Source organism: Mastomys coucha, unplaced genomic scaffold, assembly GCF_008632895.1.
Source record: "Mastomys coucha isolate ucsf_1 unplaced genomic scaffold, UCSF_Mcou_1 pScaffold21, whole genome shotgun sequence".
In the NCBI taxonomy this organism is placed as follows: domain Eukaryota; kingdom Metazoa; phylum Chordata; class Mammalia; order Rodentia; family Muridae; genus Mastomys; species Mastomys coucha.
The window spans coordinates 133901476-133924925 of record NW_022196904.1 but is presented as its reverse complement, the minus strand read 5'-3'; the positions used below and the strand labels follow the sequence as shown (position 1 = coordinate 133924925).

At 50.4% G+C, this 23450-nt stretch overlaps 1 protein-coding gene across 6 annotated transcripts in view; it reads left to right on the top strand.

Annotated features, from left to right (window-relative positions):
* Ano1 (anoctamin 1) overlaps positions 1-23450 on the top strand; it is a 157354-nt gene that overhangs the window by 87588 nt on the left and 46316 nt on the right. For 3 of the 6 annotated variants that reach the window (XM_031389041.1, XM_031389040.1, XM_031389045.1), the window contains 9 exons: positions 1031-1182; positions 2510-2564; positions 4839-4890; positions 6729-6794; positions 7291-7346; positions 10773-10814; positions 16998-17062; positions 17465-17599; positions 21336-21496. In XM_031389041.1, coding sequence (XP_031244901.1) covers positions 1031-1182; positions 2510-2564; positions 4839-4890; positions 6729-6794; positions 7291-7346; positions 10773-10814; positions 16998-17062; positions 17465-17599; positions 21336-21496 — 784 coding nt within the window. The remainder of the gene's footprint in view (positions 1-1030; positions 1183-2509; positions 2565-4838; positions 4891-6728; positions 6795-7290; positions 7347-10772; positions 10815-16997; positions 17063-17464; positions 17600-21335; positions 21497-23450) is intronic. The other 3 variants (XM_031389046.1, XM_031389043.1, XM_031389042.1) reach the window with 1 other exon arrangement.

Here is a 23450-nt window from a genome sequence, read left to right as displayed (position 1 = left end):
TCTCTCTCACACACACACACACACACACACACTCTCTCTCTCTCTCTCTCTCTCTTAAAAAGAGAGAGTGAGAGTGACCTAAGACCACACCCCACCAGGACACCAAGAAAAGATCCCAGCAGAAAAGCTGCCTTTCTCTGTCCCAGGAATTTGACCTGAACAAATATAGTTCAATTTGAGGCCCAGCTTCTTTGATGCTTGTGGGGTCTCAGATAATTTATCAGATTCAATTTAATTACATTTTCTAGCTTGCTGGGATTTTTTCCTTTTAATCTCTGAAAACTTTATGACTGAAGAGCAGCCTGCCAGGGAAGCTAGGCTGAGAGTCCATATTTACGTGTGTGGGTGGAAGGGAGACCACTCCGGGGCGGCTTCTCAGATCCACTGAAGCCGCTGGATTACAGCTTTGGAAACAGCAGACACATTTGGGGCAAATGTTTTCTAGAATGTGTTATAATTGAGCTGTTGGCCCAACTCTCCTAAAATGCTAAGCTCTTTGGGTAAGGCTGAAATAGCAGATACAGGGCACACTGGCTAACCCCCACCCCCCACCCCATACTCCCAGCTGCTCTGTTCCCAGAAAGGACTATGTTTTTCTCACCATCCAAGAATAGGTACTCTGACTTAGTCACTTTACACATTGCCCTGACAAAAGCAACTTAACGAAGGAAGGATTTATTTGTCTCACAGTTTATGGAGATACGGCCATAATGGTGTGGTGGATGGCATGAAGACAGGGGCATGAGACAACTGCTCATGTTGTATTCATAATCAAAAGCAGTGGCACTCAGCTCACTTTCTCCTTTTGATTCAGCCCAGGTCCCCAGCCCATGGGATGACGCCGTCCACACTCAGGGTGTATCCTCCACCTCAGTTACCCTAATCTAGAAACTTCCACATAGACACATACCCAGGGTTCATTTCCATGGTCAATCTACATCCCATTGAGTTGACAAGAAATATTAACCAACCATCACAAAAGTCAGAACTTGGTAGAGCGGCTGATTTCCCTGCCTGGTCTTGCCCACAGGTGTACCACATCAGTGAGACCCGAGGCCTCCTGAAAACCATCAACTCAGTTCTGCAGAAGATCACAGACCCCATCCAGCCCAAGGTGGCTGAGCACAGACCGCAGACCACCAAGAGGCTCTCCTACCCCTTCTCCAGGGAGAAGCAACACCTGTGAGTGAGAAGTCCACCCCAACAGGGGAGCACTTTCTTAGAAGTACCATGTAACTGTGGAGCCCAGAAGAGGCCGAGGGAGCAACTTCCAAGGCCTTGGCCATAGAGAGAAAGGGATTACAGAGTTTTGCCTCACTTGGGAAGCTTAGGGAAAAGCACCCAGGCCCTGGCTAGATAGGTCTAGGCTACCCAGCTCTGGCTTTGTCCCTCCAAGCACCGGTTCCTTGTCACGAAACCTCAGCGGCCCCAAATGGAGCAGCTGGTGAGGCGACAATCAATTGAGCAAGAAGCCTCCCTCAAGGGACTCTCAAGGCCCTGGAGATCCACAGCCAGCAGGGCGTTGCCTGGCAGTGCTGAGCCTGTCCTGGACCCTTCCAACTTCCCTGTTCCCAAGAGGTGGTGGTACAAGGCTACCTGGCTCAGCAGTGGCAGTTGAAAGGCCTATCCAGGCCTGGCCTTGCTGGCAGAAATGGGAGAAAAAGTTGGGGTACCAGGAACTCAAGTAGTTTGGGTGTCAAAGCCCAGGGGCAGGTGGCTTTAGGGTACTTTGGCCTCAGAGGGCAAGGAGCATGCACCCACATCTTAGCTCAGAATAATAGCTCTCTGCTTTGCAAAGATAGTGGTGGCTGTGACCAGTCTTTGGCAGAGCTGTCCAGTGGCCTCTGCCAGCTCAGGGACAGGAGAGGACCACACCTATGATCCATACCTAGCTCATTTCCACCCTCTGCTTCTTCACTAAGCACCCTGAGGAACGGTGACTTTAGAGCTATTCCTGTGCCCCAGAAACCTCAGGCAATCTCAGAGTAGCCCAGGATACCTGAATGCAGACCATTTTGTCCAGGGATAGCATCCTCAAAGCTGAAACCTTATGTGGAGGGATGACACTGTCATCCTCTTGTCACTAAAACGGGGGCTTCAAAGACTGCCTTCCAGAAGTATCAAAACAAGGCTTGACAGAATGGTCACACATGCCTGCCATCCTAGTACTGAGGAAGTGGAGGCAGGAGGATGAAGCATTTAAGGCCATCTTCACCTATACAGCTAGCTGGAGACTAGCCTGGGCTACATGAGACTTTGGTTCAAATAAAAAGAAATATAACAGAGCTAAAGGGTACCCTTAGTTCCTTTCCCAGCAATGGGAGGTCCCAGAGTCTCCCACATAGGGCTAATGAGATCGGCTAACCCCATGCCCAGGGACAGGGGGTCTTGTATCTGCTATGAGGATAGTTGGGCCCCTCGCAGTCACTATTATTGGAGAGAGGATAAGTCCCCAGGCTTGGAGTCTCTAAGGCCTACAGCAATCCCCTGTCTCCTCCTGTTCCTGCAGATTCGACCTGACTGACAGAGACTCTTTTTTCGACAGCAAAACCCGGAGCACAATAGTGAGTAGGCGTCCTGGAATTGCCTCATCAGAGGGTGCCCCCGGGGACCCCAGTGATCATTTCATTTCTCTGAAACTCCTCAGGGTGGAAGCCAGCTCTAATTGCCTGTGACAAAAATAATTAGAATAATGAATCAGGAGGGCAGTGGGTGGCCCAGGGGAGGGAGGCCCTGGCTGCTCGGTTTGGAGGAGGAGCGTGAGAAAGAGCTAAGCTGCAGGAAGCTGGGGGAGGGGATCTCCAGGCTGAGCTCCAGCCAAGCCTACTGAGCCCCTTTTGTCACTTCGTCCTGGTAGAGCTTGCAAGGGGCTTGGCTGAGGATGTCCAAGCAGGCCAGACAGCCCAGCCCAGGCACATGTGTTAGGATAACATCCCAAGGCCTCTGCCAGTGCCTCCGGCCTAGGTTGCAATCTGAACACGCAGGCCACCCTGCCCTACTCAGGGCACCAGCCTGGTGTTTATCCTTCAGCTGCCAACTTGACTGCCAGCCAAGATGGGACTGTGCGTGCCACAGGACCCAATTTCTATCTAAACAAGAAATTCGCCTGGCAGTTAAGACCTATTCCGTTCTCTCCTGCCTAGAGCATCCAGCTTGGCTGGGTCACAGCAAGGGCTGAGGGGAGGCTGCCCATTTGCCTGGCACAGGGGACTCAACTCTTCTAGCAGTCACCACCCTGCAGGGGGTTGGGAGGTGACACAGGTCCTGTTGGTGAGAAACACTCAGACCCAGGCAGCTGCCTCTCCCTGTACCTGTGTCTGCAGGACAGTTCTCCAACCTGTGTCAGAGCAAGACTGATTTTGGTTTGTCCCTAACAGGGGCAGGTAGCACCTCCATCAGGACAGTTCCATGGGCACAGTGTAGTCCTGTTACCACTGATGTTGTTCATTTAATTTTTTTGTATGTCTATTAACTTATTTATTGAATGTGGTGAGACACATGCTCTACAGTGTATGTGTAGAGGTCAGGGGACAACCCAAGGGAGCAAAGCTGGGCAAAACTTTTTATATAATCAGCTATGTTCACTCCTGGGGGTTAACTGTGGGGATTGGGTGAAAGGTATGTGTGTGGTCACATGGTACAGATGGGTAGATGTGGGTCATGTGGTGGTAGAGGTGGATGGATGTGGAGTCACATGATGAAGGTGAATGGATGTGGGGTCACATGATGAAAGTGGATGGATGTGGAGTCACATGATGAAGGTAGATGGATAAGGAATGACATAGTAGTGGAGGTGGTTGGGTGTGAGGTCCTTTGGTGGTGATAGATGGATGTGAGACCACATGGTGGTAGAGGTGCATGGATGTGAGGGTCACATGGTGGTGGAGGTGGTTGGATGTGGGGTCACATGGTAGATTACAGGAGGCCCTGGGTTTGATCCCTAGCACCACATATACCAGGCATGGTGGTGCACACCTCCAATCCCAGCACTTAGGAAGTGGAGGAAGGACAATCACAAGTTTAATATTCCGGCACACCTTTAATCCCAGCACTTGGGAGGCGGAGGCAGGCAGATTTCTGAGTTCGAGGCCAGCCTGGTCTACAGAGTGAGTTGCAGGACAGCCAGGGCTACACAGAGAAACCCTGTCTCAAAAAACAAAAAACCAAAAGGAAGTTTAAAGTTATCCTTGACAATATATATTTGAGTTCAGCCTGGGCTGTACATAAGACCCTATCTCAAAAATAAAATAAGAGTAATTAGGCCCTGGCTTTTTATCCCAAGTCCATTTTTCAAGGTGGTTAAATTGAGGCACGTGGGCGGTGGTGCAGTTTGTACAAGACCTCCTAACTCAGTCCCAAGCAAACAAGACTACGAGCCAGGGCCCCTGAGACCATCAAGCGAAATATCTCATTAGTCAAAGGGATGGCAAGAGGGATGGGATCCCTTCTCGGGGACTTCTCGAAATCCACCCCCACCTTGCCTTCCTCCAGACTTCTAGCTCATACAGAGATTCGTGCAGGTGGGCTCTCAGCTCTTGCTCTTGTCTCCACAAAAGGGGCAGTGAGCAGCTGCAAGACCAGCCATTATGTCCCCTATTCCCTTAGGTCCTAGAAAGGTGCCTACTGCACGCAGCTGGCACCTTGTGAGGCCAGTAGGATCAGTCCTGCACCAGGAGGTGAAGGCTAACGGTTCTCTGTGACCCCTGCTTTGCTTACCTCTGGGAGTCACCTGCTGGTGTTCCAAGCCCAGGACCCTCCTAGTATCCCGTGACTGTGGGCCTTTGACTGTCAGAGCAGCAGAGTAACTGCTCCCCATTTTGTCCTTCCCTCTGCACTAGGTCTATGAAATCCTGAAGAGAACGACATGCACCAAGGCCAAGTACAGCATGGGTAAGGACTCTGTGGACTTGAGGTCAGCAGCAGTTTCTCAGTGTCCATCTCGTCTCTCAGTGGGAAGTGGGCATCTGGCTTGGGGCTTCCTCAAAGAGATTTGATTTAAGCCTATGTTGGTTCAGAAAAGAAATCTGGGCGACTGGCAGAAAAGCTGTGCCAGAGTTCCGTTCCTGGTGGATTTATAGCCAGGAGTTTTACACCCAGAGCTGCTGTTTCCTTAGCTGAGGGTGTGTGTGCGTGTAAGGCCAGGGTCCTGCAAAGAGACTCTAAGCCATGGAAAAGAACCACACAAGGGGTCCTGACCCCTCTTTGATAATAAGTCCATTAGGAAGGAATGAAGAGGTGTCCCTTGGGGACCATAGCCCAGGTCTGGGCCACTGGAAATAGCAATCCAAAGAGAGCAGTGGCCAAGCTCTTGAGTGACCTGGCTGAGACAGGTCATGCAGCAGGGAGGGTTCTGTCAGGGCCCAGAGACTGTATGTAGCCTGACTAGTATCACCCACAATTGACCATAGGGACATTCTGTTCTAAGCCCATATCTTGATTCATTGGGAGTTGGGACCCCAGCCCAGAACCCAGGAGTTCTATCCCCACTGTCCTGGTCCCTTCAGACAGTGAGGACCTCCAGAAGGAGCATGTCTTGCACTCACTCAGGGGCTTGTTCAGGTCACCGCTGTCAGATCACAGCTGTTACAAGGCCACCAGAAGTATAAAGGGTGTGCGACTCTAGGCGAGGCGCTGTCAGGTCCCACTTACCCATAGACATGAATAAGGCTTCCATGAAGATCTGTAGAGAGTAGCTGGACTGGAGCTGACCCCAGTTCTAGCTTGACTCTGAGGTAAAGGGTCTGGCTGGTTTCCTACCCATATTTTTACTTATCTGGTTCCCTTACCTCTGGGTGGAAGAGAGAGATCAAGGTGCCTTCATAATCCTACTTCACGTTGGTACCTGGCCCAGGAACTCTGGTGACCTTCAAAGTTACTTCTACCAAGTAGTGATCCACTCCTGCTAGCCCCTGTCTGTCCCAGGGGCTGCTCTCAGGTACTTGTGTTCTAGGACAAGGAGACAGTTAAACTAGAATATAGTCTCACAGACAGAGGACTGGAGAAGCGCCCATGGTTAGAAGCCCAGGTCAAGGCCTCTCAGGTGAGGGCTTGAAGGGGTTGGTAAACCCAAAGGAAAGCCTGTGGAGACGCCACTCTGGCTGAATCCTAGGAAGGGTGAGGAGACCACAGGCCAGGATCCAGCTCCACATACATTCTTGATGTGAGGTGAACTTTGCACTTGTGACCATGGCTTCAGCCATGTTCCAGCCACCTCTGATTTTGATTCCTACATGTCCCTCGGGGCCTCTGGCTATTCCAGGCCACTGTCCAAGGAGATAGGCCTTGTTTAGGTTATTTTTCAAATGTCATCTAGCCACATTGCCTAGAGTCAGCTTCCAGGCTGTGGAGGAGAGTTGGCCCACAAGAGATCATGTAGAAAGCCACTTCTGCCAGTCAGCAAGCTCTTGGGGTTTTGGTGGGGGGGATGAGAAATGTTGGTTCTGAGTCTGTCCGAACCAGAGCAGTCTCCCAGGATCCCCTCCTCCCGGGGTCCACTCTCCTCCACCTCTTCAGTACCTGGTTCCAGAGCCAGACACAGCATCCTTTCCAGGAGACAGGTTGTAGATTTTTATTTCTCCTATGCCAGTGTGGACTCCGGGCCCAGCCATCTTCCTTCTGCCCTGAGCACATGACTGTGAGCCCCTTGCTACCACCAGCTCTGTATCCCCAAAATGTAGCTTTGATCCTTCTAGGCCCTTCTGTGTAACTAATAGCCAATGTGTAAACAGGGCAAGGAGAGGGAAGAAGGAAGGACTCTGCCCTTCTAAGTAAACGGCGGAAGTGTGGGAAATACGGTAAGAGCGGGGGCCTCCTCTTCCGCTTCTCCCATCAACTTACAAGCTAATTCCAAATTGTATGTGTGTTTCCCGACACCATCAATTTCCCATCCGTCATTTCTCATGATCAGCTTCTCTGACCACTCGGAGGCCATCTGTCCGTCTGCAGGCTCTCCCTCAGGCCGGTGGGGGTAGCTGGCGAATCCGAGGTTTGGGGGTGACTGAACTGTTCTGCCTCCTTCCTCAGGGACAGAACCTCCTCTTGGGGTGTGCTCTGCGTCTTCTTAACCCTGCCAATCAAGCATGTTGAAATCATCTCTAGTGGATAGCTAACTCGCCCTGCTGCCTTCTACCCGGGGAAGAACCCCAAGATGGTGACTGGGCTCTTGGGTAGCCTGGTTCAAGCTTCAAGCAGCATCCCTGTGAGCAGGAACACCCTGTGACGGCTCTGACTTCCAGATGCGGGGCAGCAGGGCTGCTAGTCCTTAATGTCTCTCTACCTCTGTCTTTTAAGGTATCACCAGCCTCCTGGCTAATGGCGTCTACTCAGCTGCGTACCCTCTGCATGACGTAAGTCATCTTCACACATAGTTCATTTCAACATCATTTGATCTCCCCAAATCTTCAAGGGACACCCCCCCCTTGGGAGCTACAGTTATCCTGTGGTCATAGCTTCCTGCTTCGCCTCCTCCGTACCCCCCTCAATGGGAGCTAGAAAAGTCACACACAGAGCAGTCTTGGCTGGCAGACCAATCCCATGAAAACAGGGGCGACTGTGGGAGACGCCAGACTGGCTTTCTCCATACCTCGAAGCCAGCTGATCCAGAGGGTGTTTGCCCTGGCTCCCGTTCTGCCGCCCCAGGCTCTGGCAATCACCAGGGTTCTGTGTACAGCGAATGGCCAGCTTCCTGGGCTGAGTGTCCAAATCCAGCTGGCCTCTCCTTGAGAAATTTAGCTTTTGCTTTGGCCAGGGGTGAAGAGGGGGTGCAGAATTCTCTCTTTATTGTCTTTATGGAAACAGGGACCAGGTTATGCACGGGGCTTGGGTGGTGTGTGAGCCCCAGACAGAGCCTTTCTGGAACTTGCCAAACATGGAGTGAAGCATAGTCCAAGAACCCAGAGCAGGAGGGAAAAAAAGACAGGGCTGGGGTCAGTAGACCCAGACCCCATGCTGGTCTTTTGTTTCCACTGGCCTTGAGTCTGGTCAGAGACCCAGTGTCCTGGTAAGACTGATGCCTGTCTAACAGCAGGGCAGATGTGGGTGTCAGAGCAAGCCCAGGCAAGAAACCACTTTCAGAAGGATTGCTAAAATTGTGCAGGGGGATCATGGGAGAGTGGCCATGCTAGGCTTATCTGCCATCTCAGCTTCCTTTCCCAACCCCAACTGGAGCCTTCCCCAACTACAGAGCAGAAGGATTGCTAAATAGTGCAGGGGGGCCATGGGAGAGCAGCCATGCTGGGCTTATCTGCCACCTCAGCTTCCTTCCCCACTCCCAACTGGAGCCTTCCCCACCTACAGAGCTGGGGAGTTGGGGTTGGTTGGCCCAGCTTCCCTGTTGTGCCTTTGTGTGTGCTGTTCCACTGGCCTGACAGCCAGGTGATGATCCCCTGCCTTTTCTCTAGCACCCTTGGTTTCATCTTCCCTTCACTGTCCTTCCAATGTCCCTTATCCCACAGGGAGCGTAGACACCGTGTGTGTGTGTGTGTGTGTGTGTGTGTGTGTGTGTGTGTGTGTGTGTGTTGAGGGAGGATATGTTTGCATGACTCTGGATCTCTAACCTCCTCCTCAAGGGATATATCTCCTTGTGAACATCTCCAGGGTAGGGTCCTGATACTCCTGGTCCCTCCCATGAAGTCCCTGTTCCACTGTTGCCCTCCCTCTCTGAAGGACTCCACTGGACTCCAGGATACAGTCTTGCCCAGAGCTGGCAGCTTCGCTCTGCCCTGTTTTCCCTGGTGTAGCTGGGGCCCAGAAGCTAACATACTGGGTATACTTTTCACCTGGCCGTTTAAGTCTTAAAGCGAAAGGATTGGAAAATATCTATCAGAACCTACACATGCCAAACACTCCATACAGTAGAAGCTGTTTAGTTTCAGACCCTGGGACAAGGGTAAGCTTTATCTCATTTAATCCAATACAGACACAGACTCAGAGAAGTTTAGTAACTTGTATAAAGTCACAGAATTCTTGTGAGGAACCGGGGATAAAGTAATTGGCAGCTGGCTTCATGTCTCCAGTGCTATCACAACTTCCTTCACTGAAGATCAAATGCTCCATCTTCACTAAGCAGACCCGCCATTGATCCTTACACGGCAGCCATATGAAAACCAGTGTGGTGGCCACACTTCCCACGTTAAAGATGAGGACACAGAGGCCTGTGGAACTCAGGCAGTTTGCCTAGGAACACACAGTCCGGAAGCAGAGCCCAGAACTTCTGGACAATAAGGAACTTTCTCCCCATACACTTTGCAAACAACTGAAGAGTACCCAACCCTTTAAGTACCAAAGCTCACACTGAAATAGCTAATGAAGCCAGGAGACTGAAGTATGAGGATGGTGAATTTGAGGCTTATCTGAGCTACACACTAAGACCTTGTTGTAGGGTCTAGGGGAAGTAGCTCACTTTGAAGAAGCTAAGTATGCCCCATGTCCTTAAATAGAGGGCATAGATTGAGAGGTGGTCAACCTGGGCCAACACAGGATCCATGGCTATGTTCACTATACTGTGCTTGATATTTGTTTGCATTTTCTGTATCCATCTTTTAAGTTGTCCACCATCTATGCTTCTATCTTCATTCCTGGCCTGGGGCATCCTCACCCTCTCCCCATCCCTGGGGACGCCTCATTCTTTCACCTAAAATCTCTAGGCAAATGTGGGGCACCACAATCATCTAGGTAATCATGGCAGATGTGGGGCTCTAAGACCAGCTGGGTAGCCATGGTGGATATGGAGCACTGTGGCCAGCTGGGCAGCCAGCGTTTGTCCTGTGTGCTGACCAAGAATCACCTGTTCTGAGCAAGACCCTGGGGAGGTCTTCAGTAATTAGAGGTATCACCTGCACAGAAAGGCTGGTGACATTTATGTTGGCTGCTTGGTGGCTTCTTAGCTTCCTTCCGGCTTGGCATCAGGTCACTATGAGCAAGCCTCTGGTATGAATGAATCCATACTGGAACCATGAGACTCATTCATGAAAACACCCAAAGGATCTGAGCCTGGCAGAAAAGGAGCCCCAAGAATCCAGAAGGAAGTGAGTCCTACTGTCCTCAGACCCCAGCAGTGTGCCACTTGCTTGGGGACATGACCAGATCCTCCCCATCTGCCAGGGGATGGCAGACACTGAGAATGTTGCTGACCAATGAGGGATCCCTAGACTGACTACAAGGCCACAGCTGTACTTACCAACTGACTGGAGAAAGCAGGTGGCTGGCCCAGGCGAGCTATATGTGACAGAGACTGCTGTAGAAAGCCACTTTTTTGCTGTTCCCTCTTAGTGGTTTGGGGCCTCACTTTCAACTTCTGGATCTTCTCTTCCTTTGACTTTAGAGAGCTAGTTGTGAGTTCTAGGTCTAATGAAAGTTAGCTGTGTATCCTTAGGAACATCAGGCTGCATCTCCGAGCCTCTGGCCATGTTGGGCTCAGAGATCTAGACATGCAGAAATTGTGGAACTTACTATGGGACACCTGGCAGTGGATGCCTAGACAGGGCTCTAGGGACATCACAGAGTATATATACCATGTGTTCTTGTTGAAGGAAGAATTTCTTTCCCCTCAAAAGCCCCTTTCTTTAGCCCTGCCAACTTCAAGGCAATGTGATAGGTCTCCTCTCAGATCCCACTCTAGGTCAAGGGGAGACAAAACTTGAAGAGTCTGGCATCAGAAGCCAGCTAACTGGCCAATAGGACTGGCATAGCCCTGACCATGGGAAACGGGACATCTGGTCAACCTCACGCACCATGGCATGGTTGGAACTTACTTTTTTTGCTTTCATTCACAGGGGGACTATGAGGGTGACAACGTTGAGTTCAACGACAGGAAAGTAAGTGTGTGAAAGTGAAGTAGGAGGTAGGCCTGGGAGGGGTGAGCACCTGGGGGCTCCTTGTTTCCTTCCCACAGTCAGTTTACCCAGCCCTTGACCATGCAAAGGAAAAATACTTCTTGGAATCCCACCCCTTCCTCTCCGCCCTCCTCTCCCAAACTGGCTTCCAGGGAACCCCTGTCTTTTTGTTTGTTTGGTTGGTTGGTTTTGTTTTTCGAGACAGGGTTTCTCTGTATAGCCCTAAGGAAACCCCTGTCTTAAGGAATCGCCTTGCATCATGTTCCTGACTCCCATGGTTGTTGAAGGTACCTGGCCTCATTCCACCAGCTCTAGGATCAGTATACATGGACTCACTGTGGCCAGTTGCCCAGAGAACCACAGGTCCCACAACATCCTGGGGAACTGGTTTCATGGTGTGTTCAAACTTACCCAGAGCCCTTTTGAATAGAGAAGTTACCGAGCAGTTTAATGGGACTCTGGGAAACACTGTGTCATTCTCTGCTGGCCTTCTTCATTTCTCCAGCAGTCCAGAATCCTTGCTCTGTACAGGAGATCCCCAAGAAGCTGCCCCCATGTGGGCACCTTCCCCTAGCTGCTGGTACCACACTCAGCAATGCCCTTACCCTCTACTAGCCTTCTACAGTTACATCCAAGCAATCCTATCTATTAACCAAACCCAGGCCTCCCTCATGGGGAGGGAGCCCTCCCTGGACCTCTGCTCCTCCCCTGTCCCTCTGCAAGTGTTGTGCAGGGTACTCCCTTATGAGGCTTACAATAGAGGCCTTGTCCCCACATCCCAGGCCTGGGGACCTCTGGGTAGCATGCCCTTCCCTCTCAGACTCCTCCAGCCCCAGGCTTGTTTTTAAATGGTCAGTACTTGATGCAACTTGCCTGCCCAGGAATCTAACTGAAGATTCTATCTGATTTAGCATAAAAATTACATATTTGGTTATTTTTAGTGTCCCATCTGGCATCCATCTGAGACCCCATGACCCGCCGAACTCCCCTATTCAATCCTATTGGAAAAGCATGGTCTTCTCCATGTTCTAGCAAGCTCTGGGCTTAGAGTCCACCCCCTCACCCTTTGTGGACCTCTTGGCTGAGGTCCTTCTTCCATGAACAGCAGCCACCTCATTCTGTCCCCACCATCCTAGCCCCCTACTCTCCTAAGAGCTTTAGCCATACCAGCCATCACACTGGTTGCAGTGATGCAGCTGACAGTCACACCATGCCAGGAATAGCTATTACTTATCCAGATAACTTCCTGTCTCTGCTGGACACAGCTCTGGATTGTCCAGGCCCAGCTATTAACTCTACTGGGAACACTCCACACTCCAGTGAGTTTTATGTCCCAGCAAAGAAAGAGTACAAGGCCTACCCAAAATAAATGATAGTTAGATGGGTGGGTAGTCATAAGTTAGATAGATGAGTGGACAGGTGGGTGGATAGGTGGATGCATGGATAGATAAGTAATGGATATACCAAAGGTTAGTTGAATGAGTAGATGGATAGATGGTGAGTGGATGAATAGATAGATGAGTAGGTGAATGAATGTATGAGTGGATATGCAGATGAATATAAGGATGGATAGATTCATGAGTAAGTAGATGGAAAGAAAGATGAGTAGATAGGTAGATGGATGGATGAGTGGATGGATGGATGGGTGGATGGATGGGTGGGTAGATAGATGAGTGGATAGATGGATAGATGGGTGAGTGGATGGATGAGTAGATGGATGATGGATGGATGGATGGTGGGTTGGTGAGTCAGTGAGTAAATATGATAGATGGAAGGAAGAGGGGAAGCTACAGTAAGTATTTTGATCCTGTCACAGAGCCTCTGTTCTCCCATGATGGCTCCATTTTAAAGTAGCTTGGTTTGAATGAAAAATTTCCCTTTTCTGTGACAAAAATCTATGGCTTCTTCTTTGCTATTTCCATTATATCTGTGGATAAAAGGATGGATGATGGATGGGTGGGTTGGGTGGGTGTATGGGTATAAAGATGGATTGTTAGATGAATGGATGAATGGGAACCCCCTGAACCTGACCCCAGGTACCTGACAGGACCAAAGAAATAAAACGCAGCAAGGATATTTTTCTGGGCTGAGCAGCGTTGGCAGTGAGGTTTCTGCCAGGGGTGGGTGTGAGCAGGGCTCAGCACAGACTTGCTGCCAAGATCATAGTCACTGGGGGCCTCTAGCCAACCTCCCCCAGGGCCACAGGTAATTTCTGAATTTCTGATCTACACTGAGGAAATTGCTAATCAAACCCAGGGCATATACCTGAGTCAAGTATATGGAGATAGATGTAGATGTAGATGTATAATCTCCAGCTGTTGGATCCTCCTGAGGCCAGTGAGGGTCCCACAGATGAAGGGTCAACCAGATCTCTAAGGAAGAGGTTCTTGTATCGTGGGAGATGTACAGATGTGGCTTGAGCGAGTCTGCCCCATCTCTGTCCTGGACTAAGAGCCACAATAATATGGAAAATTAGTCCAAACACATTATTCATCTGTTGAGCAATTAGCAAAGATGGTCAACAGCCTGACTGTGTCTGCTGCAGTTCACAGCCCGCCTGCCCTGAGCCCTACTCCTCCTGTGGTGACCCAGGCTAAAGAGGCCCCCAGGCTTCTCCCAAGGGCAGGTGAATCTCCCTGTGAGCTGTTTGCTTGACAGCAAGGGTGAGCCGAGGTTACTTCAGAGCAGGAAGAGTTCACAGTGTGTGGTACTCATGTAGAAAACTCAGTGTTGTCTGCCAACCTCTGTCAGGATGATGATGAGCCTGCAGAGGCCATCAGACACACAGGCCAGCCAGACCCCATGACAGTGGTTACATGAAGTCCAATTCTCCTGAGTTTTTTTTTTTTAAACACTTTAATTCCGAGAAGCTTGAGGATTCTCACCCCTGTCTATTTCCCTCCCTCCCTCCCCCTTCCCTGCTTTCCTTCCTCTTCCCTTTCCCTCTTTCTGTCTCTTACCCCTGCATGCTTCCCTCCCTCCCTTCCTTCTCCTCTTAACTGCATCTCCCTGCCTCTCTCTTTCTCGTTCCCTTCCTACCCCAACTCTCTTTCCCTGGTCTCCTGCCTTCTCCTCTGATGAGCATCACACGACCCCTGCTGCCATCAGGTACAGAGCAGTGCACAGTCACAGGTGACAGGTTGCTCGGTGGTCACCTGCCAGGGGAGTAGTATTGATTCCTCAAGGTTTGCTGGTGGCCTGCATTGCTGTCTGGATAAAACTGTAGACTTCTCCATGTCTGTACAACCTGTCAGATCATAGTGACACACATAAGCCATCAGGCTGCCAGGAAGAAAGAGCACTCCTTAGCTAGCCTTTGGTGCTAAGGAGAGACAGAAGCAGGTCTGCCTAGGGCTCCCTGAATCTGCCCTGGCTCAGGCATGGTGACTCTTCCTCTCAAGTTCCTACTGGGAAGCCTCTCTGAGAATGTAGTGGTGTTCAGCCTGTATGAGCTCAATCTGGGACTTTAGGGCCCGAGAAGGCCATGCTGGTAGAGAACTGGGAGACAAGTCCCAGCCTCCCAGCTGGACTCCCCGCTCCTCACAGTTGCCTCTGGCTCTCACTTGCTTTCTACCCTGCTTCCTGGAGGTATGTCCATTGCCTATTAATGAAACACACAATTGTTAATTCACAGAGCGGCAGAAGGAGTGTCAGGAAGAGGCTGGGCATGCAGCTCTATCGGTAGAGTGCTTGCCAAGCCTGCACAAGGCCCTGGGTTCATTCCCAAGTACTACATAAACAGGCGTGGTAGCTACACCTGCAATCCTAATTAGCATCCAGGTGTTAAAGGCAGAAAGACCAAGAGTTCAAGGTCACCCTCAGCTACACAGCAAAGTCGTAGACAGCCTGTAGTACTGTCTCAAAAAGAGGATGGATGGATAGATTGATTGATTGATTGATTGATAGATAGGTAGATAGATAGATAGATAGATAGATAGATAGATAGATAGATAGATAGATAGATAGATAGACAGGCAGGCAGGGAGACAGACAGACAGACAAGGAAGGAAGGGAGGAAGGAAGGATACTGTCTCAAAAAGAAGATGGATGGATGGATGGATAGATAGATAGATAGATAGATAGATAGATAGATAGATAGATAGATAGATAGGCAAGCAGGCAGGCAGGGAGACAGACAAACAGACAAGGAAGGAAGGAAGGAAGGAAGAAAGGAAGGAAGGAAAGAAGAAAGGAAGGAAGAAAGAGAGAAAGCAAGCAAGCAAGCAAGAAAGAATGAATGGAAGGAAGGAAGGAAGGAAGCAAGCCCCAAGTGGAGATCATGCTGTCCTGCCTGTCTTTCATCTTTAAAGAGTCACATGAATCAATCTTCCCCCTCTGGACCTTTTGAGTTGAGAGAACATCCCAGCTAGTGTGGGAACTACAGCTACTTATGGGAGGCTGAACCGACAGAGGCATTCTGATACCCAATAAGATGACTAGCTGAGTTCCCTATCTGCAGACAGCACTGCTCTGCTCCATCAAAAATCTTTGGTGTCTGGAGTCAGGGCCCCAGCTATGTGACCTCAGGTAACTCTGATTCCCTCTCAAAAGGTCCCAGCTCCTAGTAGTCACACGAGACTCGGGGCTGTACATATGCAGGGAGTCTGCATGTCCAGTCCCTAAGAATGTCTGAGATGTTTTCGTGGATGCACAACACCTGAGTACAGAGACCCATGCCACCCTCACTTTTAAATTTGAATGTTAAGAGGATCAGGAAAAAGCTCAGTTGCTAAAGTACTTCTCTCATACGCACAAGGACCTGAATTTAACCCTCAGAACCTGTGTGGAAAATAAGTCAACATGGCAGCTTGCGAGGAGAAACAGAAGGGCTTTGGGGTGCTATGGGCAGCCGGACTGACTGGTGAGCTCTAGACTAATGGAAGATTGAAAGAGGCGGATGGCCTTCCTAAGGGTGACACCCAAGGCTGCCATCTGGCCTTACACATACCTGGACACACACACACACACACACACACACACACACAGTGGGGGAAACAGAGGCATGTAATTTAAATAAATAAATGTAGTTGAATATTACAGAAAGAAGACACATGAAAAGCAACAGAATAAGAGACAGGGACCATGGGAGTCCACACAGCCACTCCTACCTAGTCTCCTCTCCATTACTATTCTGTTGCCAACAGAGAAGGGATAACTGAGGACCAGACAGTTCTGTCCCATGAAGACTAGCAGAGGAACTCTGACCTGGGACCCCTTTAGGGACACAGCCCATTGTCTGGTAATTTCTTGCCAGGCTAGGCATGGAGGGTGTGTGCCAAGGAGGTTCTCTGGCCTCGTTTCCACTCAGTCTGTGCACAGCAATGACGGCACACAGACAGCTGGGTGGGGTTTGGGCCACTCTGTCCAATCATGAGAGACTGTGCAACTGGAGAGAGGGAGGAAGAGAGAGACAGAGAGAGAACACATATTAAGGCCAGAGAACCAACTGTAGGAGTCAGTTTTCTTGTACCATGTCCTGAGGATGGAATTCAGGTTGCCTAGCTTGATGGCAAACACCTTTGCATGCTGAGTCACCTGGCTGGCCCTGGTCTCTTTTCTTTCACAACAGGAGTTAATCCAGCAGCAGCATCTTTCTCTGGAGATGAATCTATCTCTGTATGCCAGAAGATTCTCTTTCAGTTTTGCCATCCGTGTGTCTCTGCTTGAACCCCAATGGTTTGACACATTTTAGATAATAAACAATTTGGTATCTGACCCAAGTGATCTCTTGTTGTCAGTTGTCATAGGTGAATTCCCAATCCAGTCATGAAAAGCTGAGATTCCATAACCTTCTAGAAACATCTTTCCCATCTCCACTTGAACTCATAATGCCAATCCCCTCCCTGGCATTTCCTAAGCATTTGTTGAATGAGTGAGTGAGTGAGTGAGTGAGTGAGTGAGTGAGTGAGTGAGTGCATGAATGAATGATGGAGTGGCTGACTGAAACCCAGAAGCTCTTCTAGGGCACAGCATGAGTAGCAATGGCAGCTACACAATGACAGTACACAGACAGCTGTTCTGGGATCTGGGTACTCTATCCTGTCATGAGAGACCTTGCAGCTGGAGGGAGGGAGAGAGAGAAAGGAGAGAGGGAGGAGAGAGAGAGAAAAAGAGAGAGAGAGAGAGCTCTCTAGCATCAACTTTCCCCCTATTCCTTCTCTCCAGCTCCTGTATGAAGAATGGGCAAGCTACGGAGTCTTCTACAAATACCAGCCCATTGACCTGGTCAGGTAAGTGAGGGCACCTGGCCTCTTAGCCAGTGTCTGTGTGAAGCAAGACTCAAGACTGTGTCAAGACCATAGAGTCCCTGGGCTTGTCAACTGCTCCAAATATTCAGCCACCTGGGAACCTGCTTGTATTTGAAGGCTGTGTGGGCCCTTGAGGTTCCCTGAAGCAAGGCAGCTCAAGTAGGACTGGTGATACTGCCTAGTTATGTCTGCTGGACGACCAGCATTTGACCATACCCACTGACTCTCCTTGAGTCCTCCTCAGCCTGGCCACCAAGGCAGCTGCTGGGGTCACCTGTTTTTCGGGATTGAGGGACCTAGTTGGGGTTGTTCTGGGGGCAGAGGGTGGACACGATGTGTCCCCTGGTCTAGAATGTGAGTGTATCCTTTTGTGTCTTGGCATAGGAAGTACTTCGGTGAGAAGGTTGGCCTGTACTTTGCCTGGCTTGGAGCCTACACCCAGATGCTCATCCCTGCCTCAATCGTGGGTGTCATTGTCTTTCTCTACGGATGTGCCACGGTGGATGAAAACATCCCCAGGTAGGCAGCAATCCTGGGCTCTATGGAAGACATGATGCTGAGGGGCACCTGTGTCCTGAGGCCACACTGGAGATCAGAGCTGGTCAGACCCAATGGCCCCCTGCAGGACCTTCTCAGAACTGTGCTTCTCTGACGTGGGCCTGCAGGTTGGAATATCAGTCCTGTTTCCCATCAGTAGCGAACCCTGTTTCTGTCAGCTGGGGAAGAGGTAGGATCTTGTCACACCAAAAAAAAAAAAAAAAAAAAAAAAAAAAGTATATCTAGCCAACTTGCTGTGTGATGCTGTGTGATCATATACATATGCTTTTATGTATATGAATGCTTGTTTTATCTGCATGTCTGTGTGTGTACCATGTGTGTGCAATACCCACAGAGGCCAGAAGAGAGCCACAAATCCCCCTGAAGCTGGAGTTACAGAGACTTGTGAGCTACTGTGTGAGGCTGGGACTCTAGAAGATCAGCCAGTGCACTTAACCACTGAGCCAACTGTCAGCCCCTTTCACCTTTTAATATGTAAATAAGGCATCTGCTAGTCCATTCACCAGGATCCCCTCCCTAGTTCTCTCAGTCAGAAAGCTTGTTCCAGTGTGTCTGTGTGGAGAACACAAGGCTTTCCAATGCAAAGATAATGCAATGCATGCTGGGATTTGCTGATGGGACAGATGAAAATGGCTGAGACTTGGTGTGTGTAAGGCTCCTTGTCAACTGCTAGAGCTCAAAGCTTGGGAGAAGCAGGAAGTGGAGTGGGGGTAGTCCTTCAATGTCCTTGAGTAGAGGGGGCTCTGCTCACTCAGGGTGTAGACTCCCTAGAGAAAACACCAAGGTTTTTTTTTTTTTTTTTTTTTTTTTTTTTTACTCTGGCAGCTCAGCCTCCTTAAATCACATGGTCATAAAGGCAAACAGTAATCATCTAGGGGCACAGACAATGCCCAGGCCTGTCCAACCTTGGCCTCTGCCCCAGTTGATCTTGCATGGCAGCCAGAGGCATGTAGTCCCCCTTGGAGTCTGTCAGATCAGACTGAGGTCATAGGGAAGGGGTGGCCAGTGACAAACCACCCTGTGTACCCTGCCCCACCAAACCTCTCTGAGTACTGGACCTTTAGGGTGTGTTTCTTGATTTGGGCTGAGCTGAAAGCCCCCAGAAAAAGGCTGTTTGTTTGCTGCTGGCATTTGTATTGGAAGCCGAGGCTGGCAAGGAGGACAGCTTAAAGCCACAGAGACTCATAGGCAGGCAGGCAGGCGAGTGGAACTGGGCCTTGGCACTCCCTGTGCCTAAGGCCAGTCCTCAGGCCCTCTAACCTTCCCCAGTCTGGAGCCAAGCAGACAGCATGGCCCTGGGACACAGCGGACCCAGCAGAAATAGCCGCCTGCCCACCAGTTCCTAGGGAGAGGAGCTCGGACTAGACTGGTCACAACTGGGATCCTCCTGTCTGTCTACTCATCTGTCTCAGTTTGAGGAGAGAAGTAGACCTCGAAGAACCAGCTCCTAGGCATCTGGTAACATTGTGCTAATTTAAGGCCCCAGGAGGCTGGTGACAGCAGTGGCTACATTAGGGCCTGGTTGTACTGGCCCCTGAAAAGGTCACACACATGCTGGTCCATCTCACTTCACCTTCTCAGCAATCCAACAGCTTTTTGCTCCTTGCGCTCAGTTCATCTAGGAAGATTGGGAAACTGAGGCAGTAGGGCTCAGCAACCTTCCCAAGACTGCACACACATGCCAGAGCTGAGACTTGAACTCAGAACCTCAAGCTCCATAGCATATGCCTCCTTCCTCTCCTCCAGGTGCCCTCCTCTCTCCTGCATGTGCACATGTATATATATCACATCTCCCCAGATACTCCAAAACCACTGTCTTAGTGGCCATTAGCTTGTTCTTATCTTCACATCTGTTGTGAATGACCAGCTTCCTTGATGCTCAAAAAGAGAATGGAGCTGGCGTTCCCTGCCTTGGGCACAGAGGAGGGTCTCCATGAGCCAACGCGAATCTATGCACAAGCTCATGTGGATCCAGAAATCTGAAAAACAAAGCAAAAAAGCAAAAATACTCACTTCAGCTTTCTCCCGGATGGCCATCTGACCCCTGGGAATGATTTCTCCAGGCTGAGCATCTATTTATAGAAGAGGGTCTGGTCCAAGTTTGAAGGAAGGAAAGTTCAGCGTAGGCTGTGGCTTAGAGGGCAGTATTCTGGCCCCTCTCCTCATTTTCCACAGACATTGAGCTTGAAGCTAGTGGAATGGAACACAGTCACGAAGTACAGGACAGTGTAGAACAAGCCTAGAAACCTGAGCTCAGCAGGGCCTGTGACCCTAAGAGCCATTCCAAGCCCAGGGCTCTAGTTCCAAGATTGGGCTTTAATTCCCACTATGCTGTATGGCTCTAAGGAATTTAGTTTTTCTCTGGGTTCCTGCTCCTATCTATGAAGGTAGGATTGTAGTGTGATAGCCTCTCAGTGCCAGTCCAGGTCAGGAGGCATCTCTAAATTAGGGATTAACACCACCCCATCATCATCATCACCACCACCACCACCACCAAACCATCTCTTCTGCTGAAGCTTGTAAACTCAGGATGTATTAGCATGAGCAAGGAAGAGCACTGGCCTCAAAGCTCCTCATCTCCTGAGGCACTGCCTCAGAACCAAGCTGAGCCTATGTGCTTCACTGACAAGGGCCTGTCATCCCTGGAGCCTCCTCTGTTTCCTGAGTGAGCCCCTCAGGATGCTTGGGGACTTGGGGGCATGCTCCTTCGAGCCTAGCCACCCAGAGAAGTGCTAGGCACCCTTTATCCACCTTTTTAGCTGTCCGGTATGCCCTGTAAGGGTCATGGCATGATGCCATCAGAGAGTCATCCAGCATAGGTCTGGCCAGAGCGTGGGTCTCCTGGCTGCAGTTCACTCTGTCCCTCTCTTGGGCTTCCAAGCCTGACCATAAAACACTGGCTTCTGTGCATGTAGCACAGCTTTGATAGGTCCTGGGACAATCAGGAGGCTGCCTGGGGATCCTGTGCTGAAAAGGTATCAGGAATGTTGACCTCAGGCATCATCCAAGGTTACCATCCAAGGCTCACTCCAGAGGGGACACTCTGATGCCTCTTTGTGCCCCAAGAAGAATGTGGACATGAGTGGGTGTTTCCAGAGCTAGCTATATCAATGTTCTATTCAAGGTGAAGAGCCAGGACCCTTTCCCCCCCCAAACCATGGGAGCCTTAGTCAAGGGTCTTTTTTTTTATTTATTTTATTTATTTTATGTGTATGAGTACACAGTAACTGTATAGATGGCCGTGAGCCATCATGTGTGTGGCTGTTGGGAATTGAACTCAGGACCTCTGCCAGCACCACTTGCTCTGGCGTGATTCACTGTAGCTGTCTTCAGACACACTAGAAGAGAGCATCCGATCTCATTACGGGTGGTTGTGAGCTGCCATGTGGTGGCTGAGATCCAAACTCAGGACCTTCGGAAGAGCAGTCAGTGCTCTTACCCGCTGAGCCATCTTGCCAGCCCTAGTCAAGGGTCTTGAATTGCGCCTAGGGCACTGAAACTCATGGTCAGGCATGGGTCACATGCCTGTAAAGCATGTGACAGGGAGTAAAGAGGGTCGTCAAGGGATAGAGTGGCCACAGCTAGCCAATGTGCTTATGACTGTTTGCCATGGCCACCCTCCATTGACCCTGGAAACTGGACTGGGACTTGAGGAGTTGAGGCCATTTGGAAACCTGAGGTCACCTCTGTCTTACAGCATGGAGATGTGTGACCAGCGACACAACATCACCATGTGTCCTTTGTGCGACAAGACCTGCAGCTACTGGAAGATGAGCTCAGCCTGTGCCACAGCGCGTGCCAGTCACCTCTTTGACAACCCTGCCACTGTCTTCTTCTCTGTATTTATGGCCCTCTGGGGTAAGTGGAGCCTTCAGCTTGGACCACCCACATTACAGGGACAGGAGCCTGATGGTCCGCAGGTCTGCGTCCTGGGAGTGAAGGCGGGTCACATAGTGTACCCGATGGCCACAGGTCTGCACTGTATCCAAGATGAGCAAGGATCTTCTAACCCAGTTGAAAGGTGTCTGTATAGCCCAGGGTCACAAGTTGTCTGAGGTCACCCAGCTCTGAATAGCAATGGCCAAATTAAACTACAGTCTGATCAGGCTCAGGCTGGAGGACAACTGGCTGTTCCCCACAGAGACTCTAGTCCCAGCTGTCACCATCTGGGACCCAGCTTCAGCTCTGGAGACAAGCAAGGCTGGGAAGTGGTGGTGGTGGTGGTGGTGGTGGTGGTGTATGTGTGTGTGTGTCGTTGCACATGTGTGCACATGTATGTGGAAGGCAGAGGACAACCTCACACATTGATCTTCAGGAGCTGTCTGCTGTCCTTGTGTGTGTGTGGGGGGGGTTGTTTGATTCTGTATTGCATGTATTCGTTTATTTTGTATGTGTGTAGAGGGATGCACATGAGTCACAGCATATGTGTAGAGGTCAGAAATTTGTTCTCTCCTTCCACCACATGGGTCCCAAGGGTTACTTGGATTGTCAGGCTTGGCAGCAAGTATCTTTGCTCAGTGAGCCATCTCACCAGCCCCACCTTGTGAACCAGTGTCTCTTACTGACCTGGAACTCACCAAGTAATGCTAGACCAGCTGTCCAGGGAACTCTGGGGATCCTCCTGTCTCTGCCTCCTCAGCACTGAGATTACAAGTGCATGCCCCAGCACCCAGCTTTTTCTGTGGATTGCCATGGTTGAATGCAGTTTGATCAGGCTCATACTTATACATACTTATACAGCAAAATCTTTACCCCCAGCCAGCTCCCAGGCCCTCCACAAGTGATTCTGATAGCAAAGGAGACAGACCCCTTCTTTGCAAGCAGGACTTTGCACGGCCTTACCTGCAGGGGATACAGGATTCACACAGGGGCAGCTGGTCCCCACACTGGCTGCAGGTTCTGAGCATGCACCTCCAGGGCTCCCAGCTGAGAGGACTTGGCACGGAAGAGATTGGCAGGGTCACCTAGGAGGGACTGCCTAGAAGAGGTGGAAAGCTTGTGAACTGAGCTATGCTAACCTTCTAGGTAGCATTTGAGTCAGAGAGGGCCCACTTTACCATCTCCAGACTCAACTGGCTGACTGGTTACCGGGCAGGAACAAAGGCCAGGACAGCCTTGAACACTCTTGGCTGTGGGAAGCCATAGTAGACCAAGGGGTTATTCTGGGTCCCTTTCCAGTCTGTGTGGTGGTCTTAGCCTATGATAGTCAGACAAGCACCTTACTAACAGGGAAAAGCTGCCACAGATTTAACAGGGCCTCTCGTTCACCTGGATCTCTTGCAGCCTACAGTCTCCCGTCTGCCTGAAGGTCCCAGTCTGGGGATTTCTCCTTGGTGCCAATGTCCTGCAGCAGCAACTCAGAGTCAGACTGAGCTGGTTGGGAGGCAGGCCTGCAGGCAGCAGTGAAGACCTGCAATGGGTGAAAGGCCCAGCGGCGGGCCTGGTAGTTTATTCAGTGCCACATCTTAAGCCCACTGGACAGTCCAGTGTGTTTATTGGGACTCTGAGCTCTAAGCTCAGCTTCTTCATCTGTCTATAAGCTGGGAATGTGATGAGAGGAGGCAGGCCGCAGGCACAGTCGCAGCCTATGTTCCATACCTTTTATGAATGTTGCTGCCACTGAACACATTGGACTATTGGGTTAGGGGGTGGGATTAAGAAAATGCCTATGAGCTGGGTGGTGGTGACTCACGCCTTTAATCCCAGCACTTGGGTGGCAGAGGGAGAATTTCTGAGTTCAAGGCCATCCTGGTCTACAGAGTGAGCTCCAGGACAGCCAAGGCTACACAGAGAAACCCTGTCTCAGAAAAAA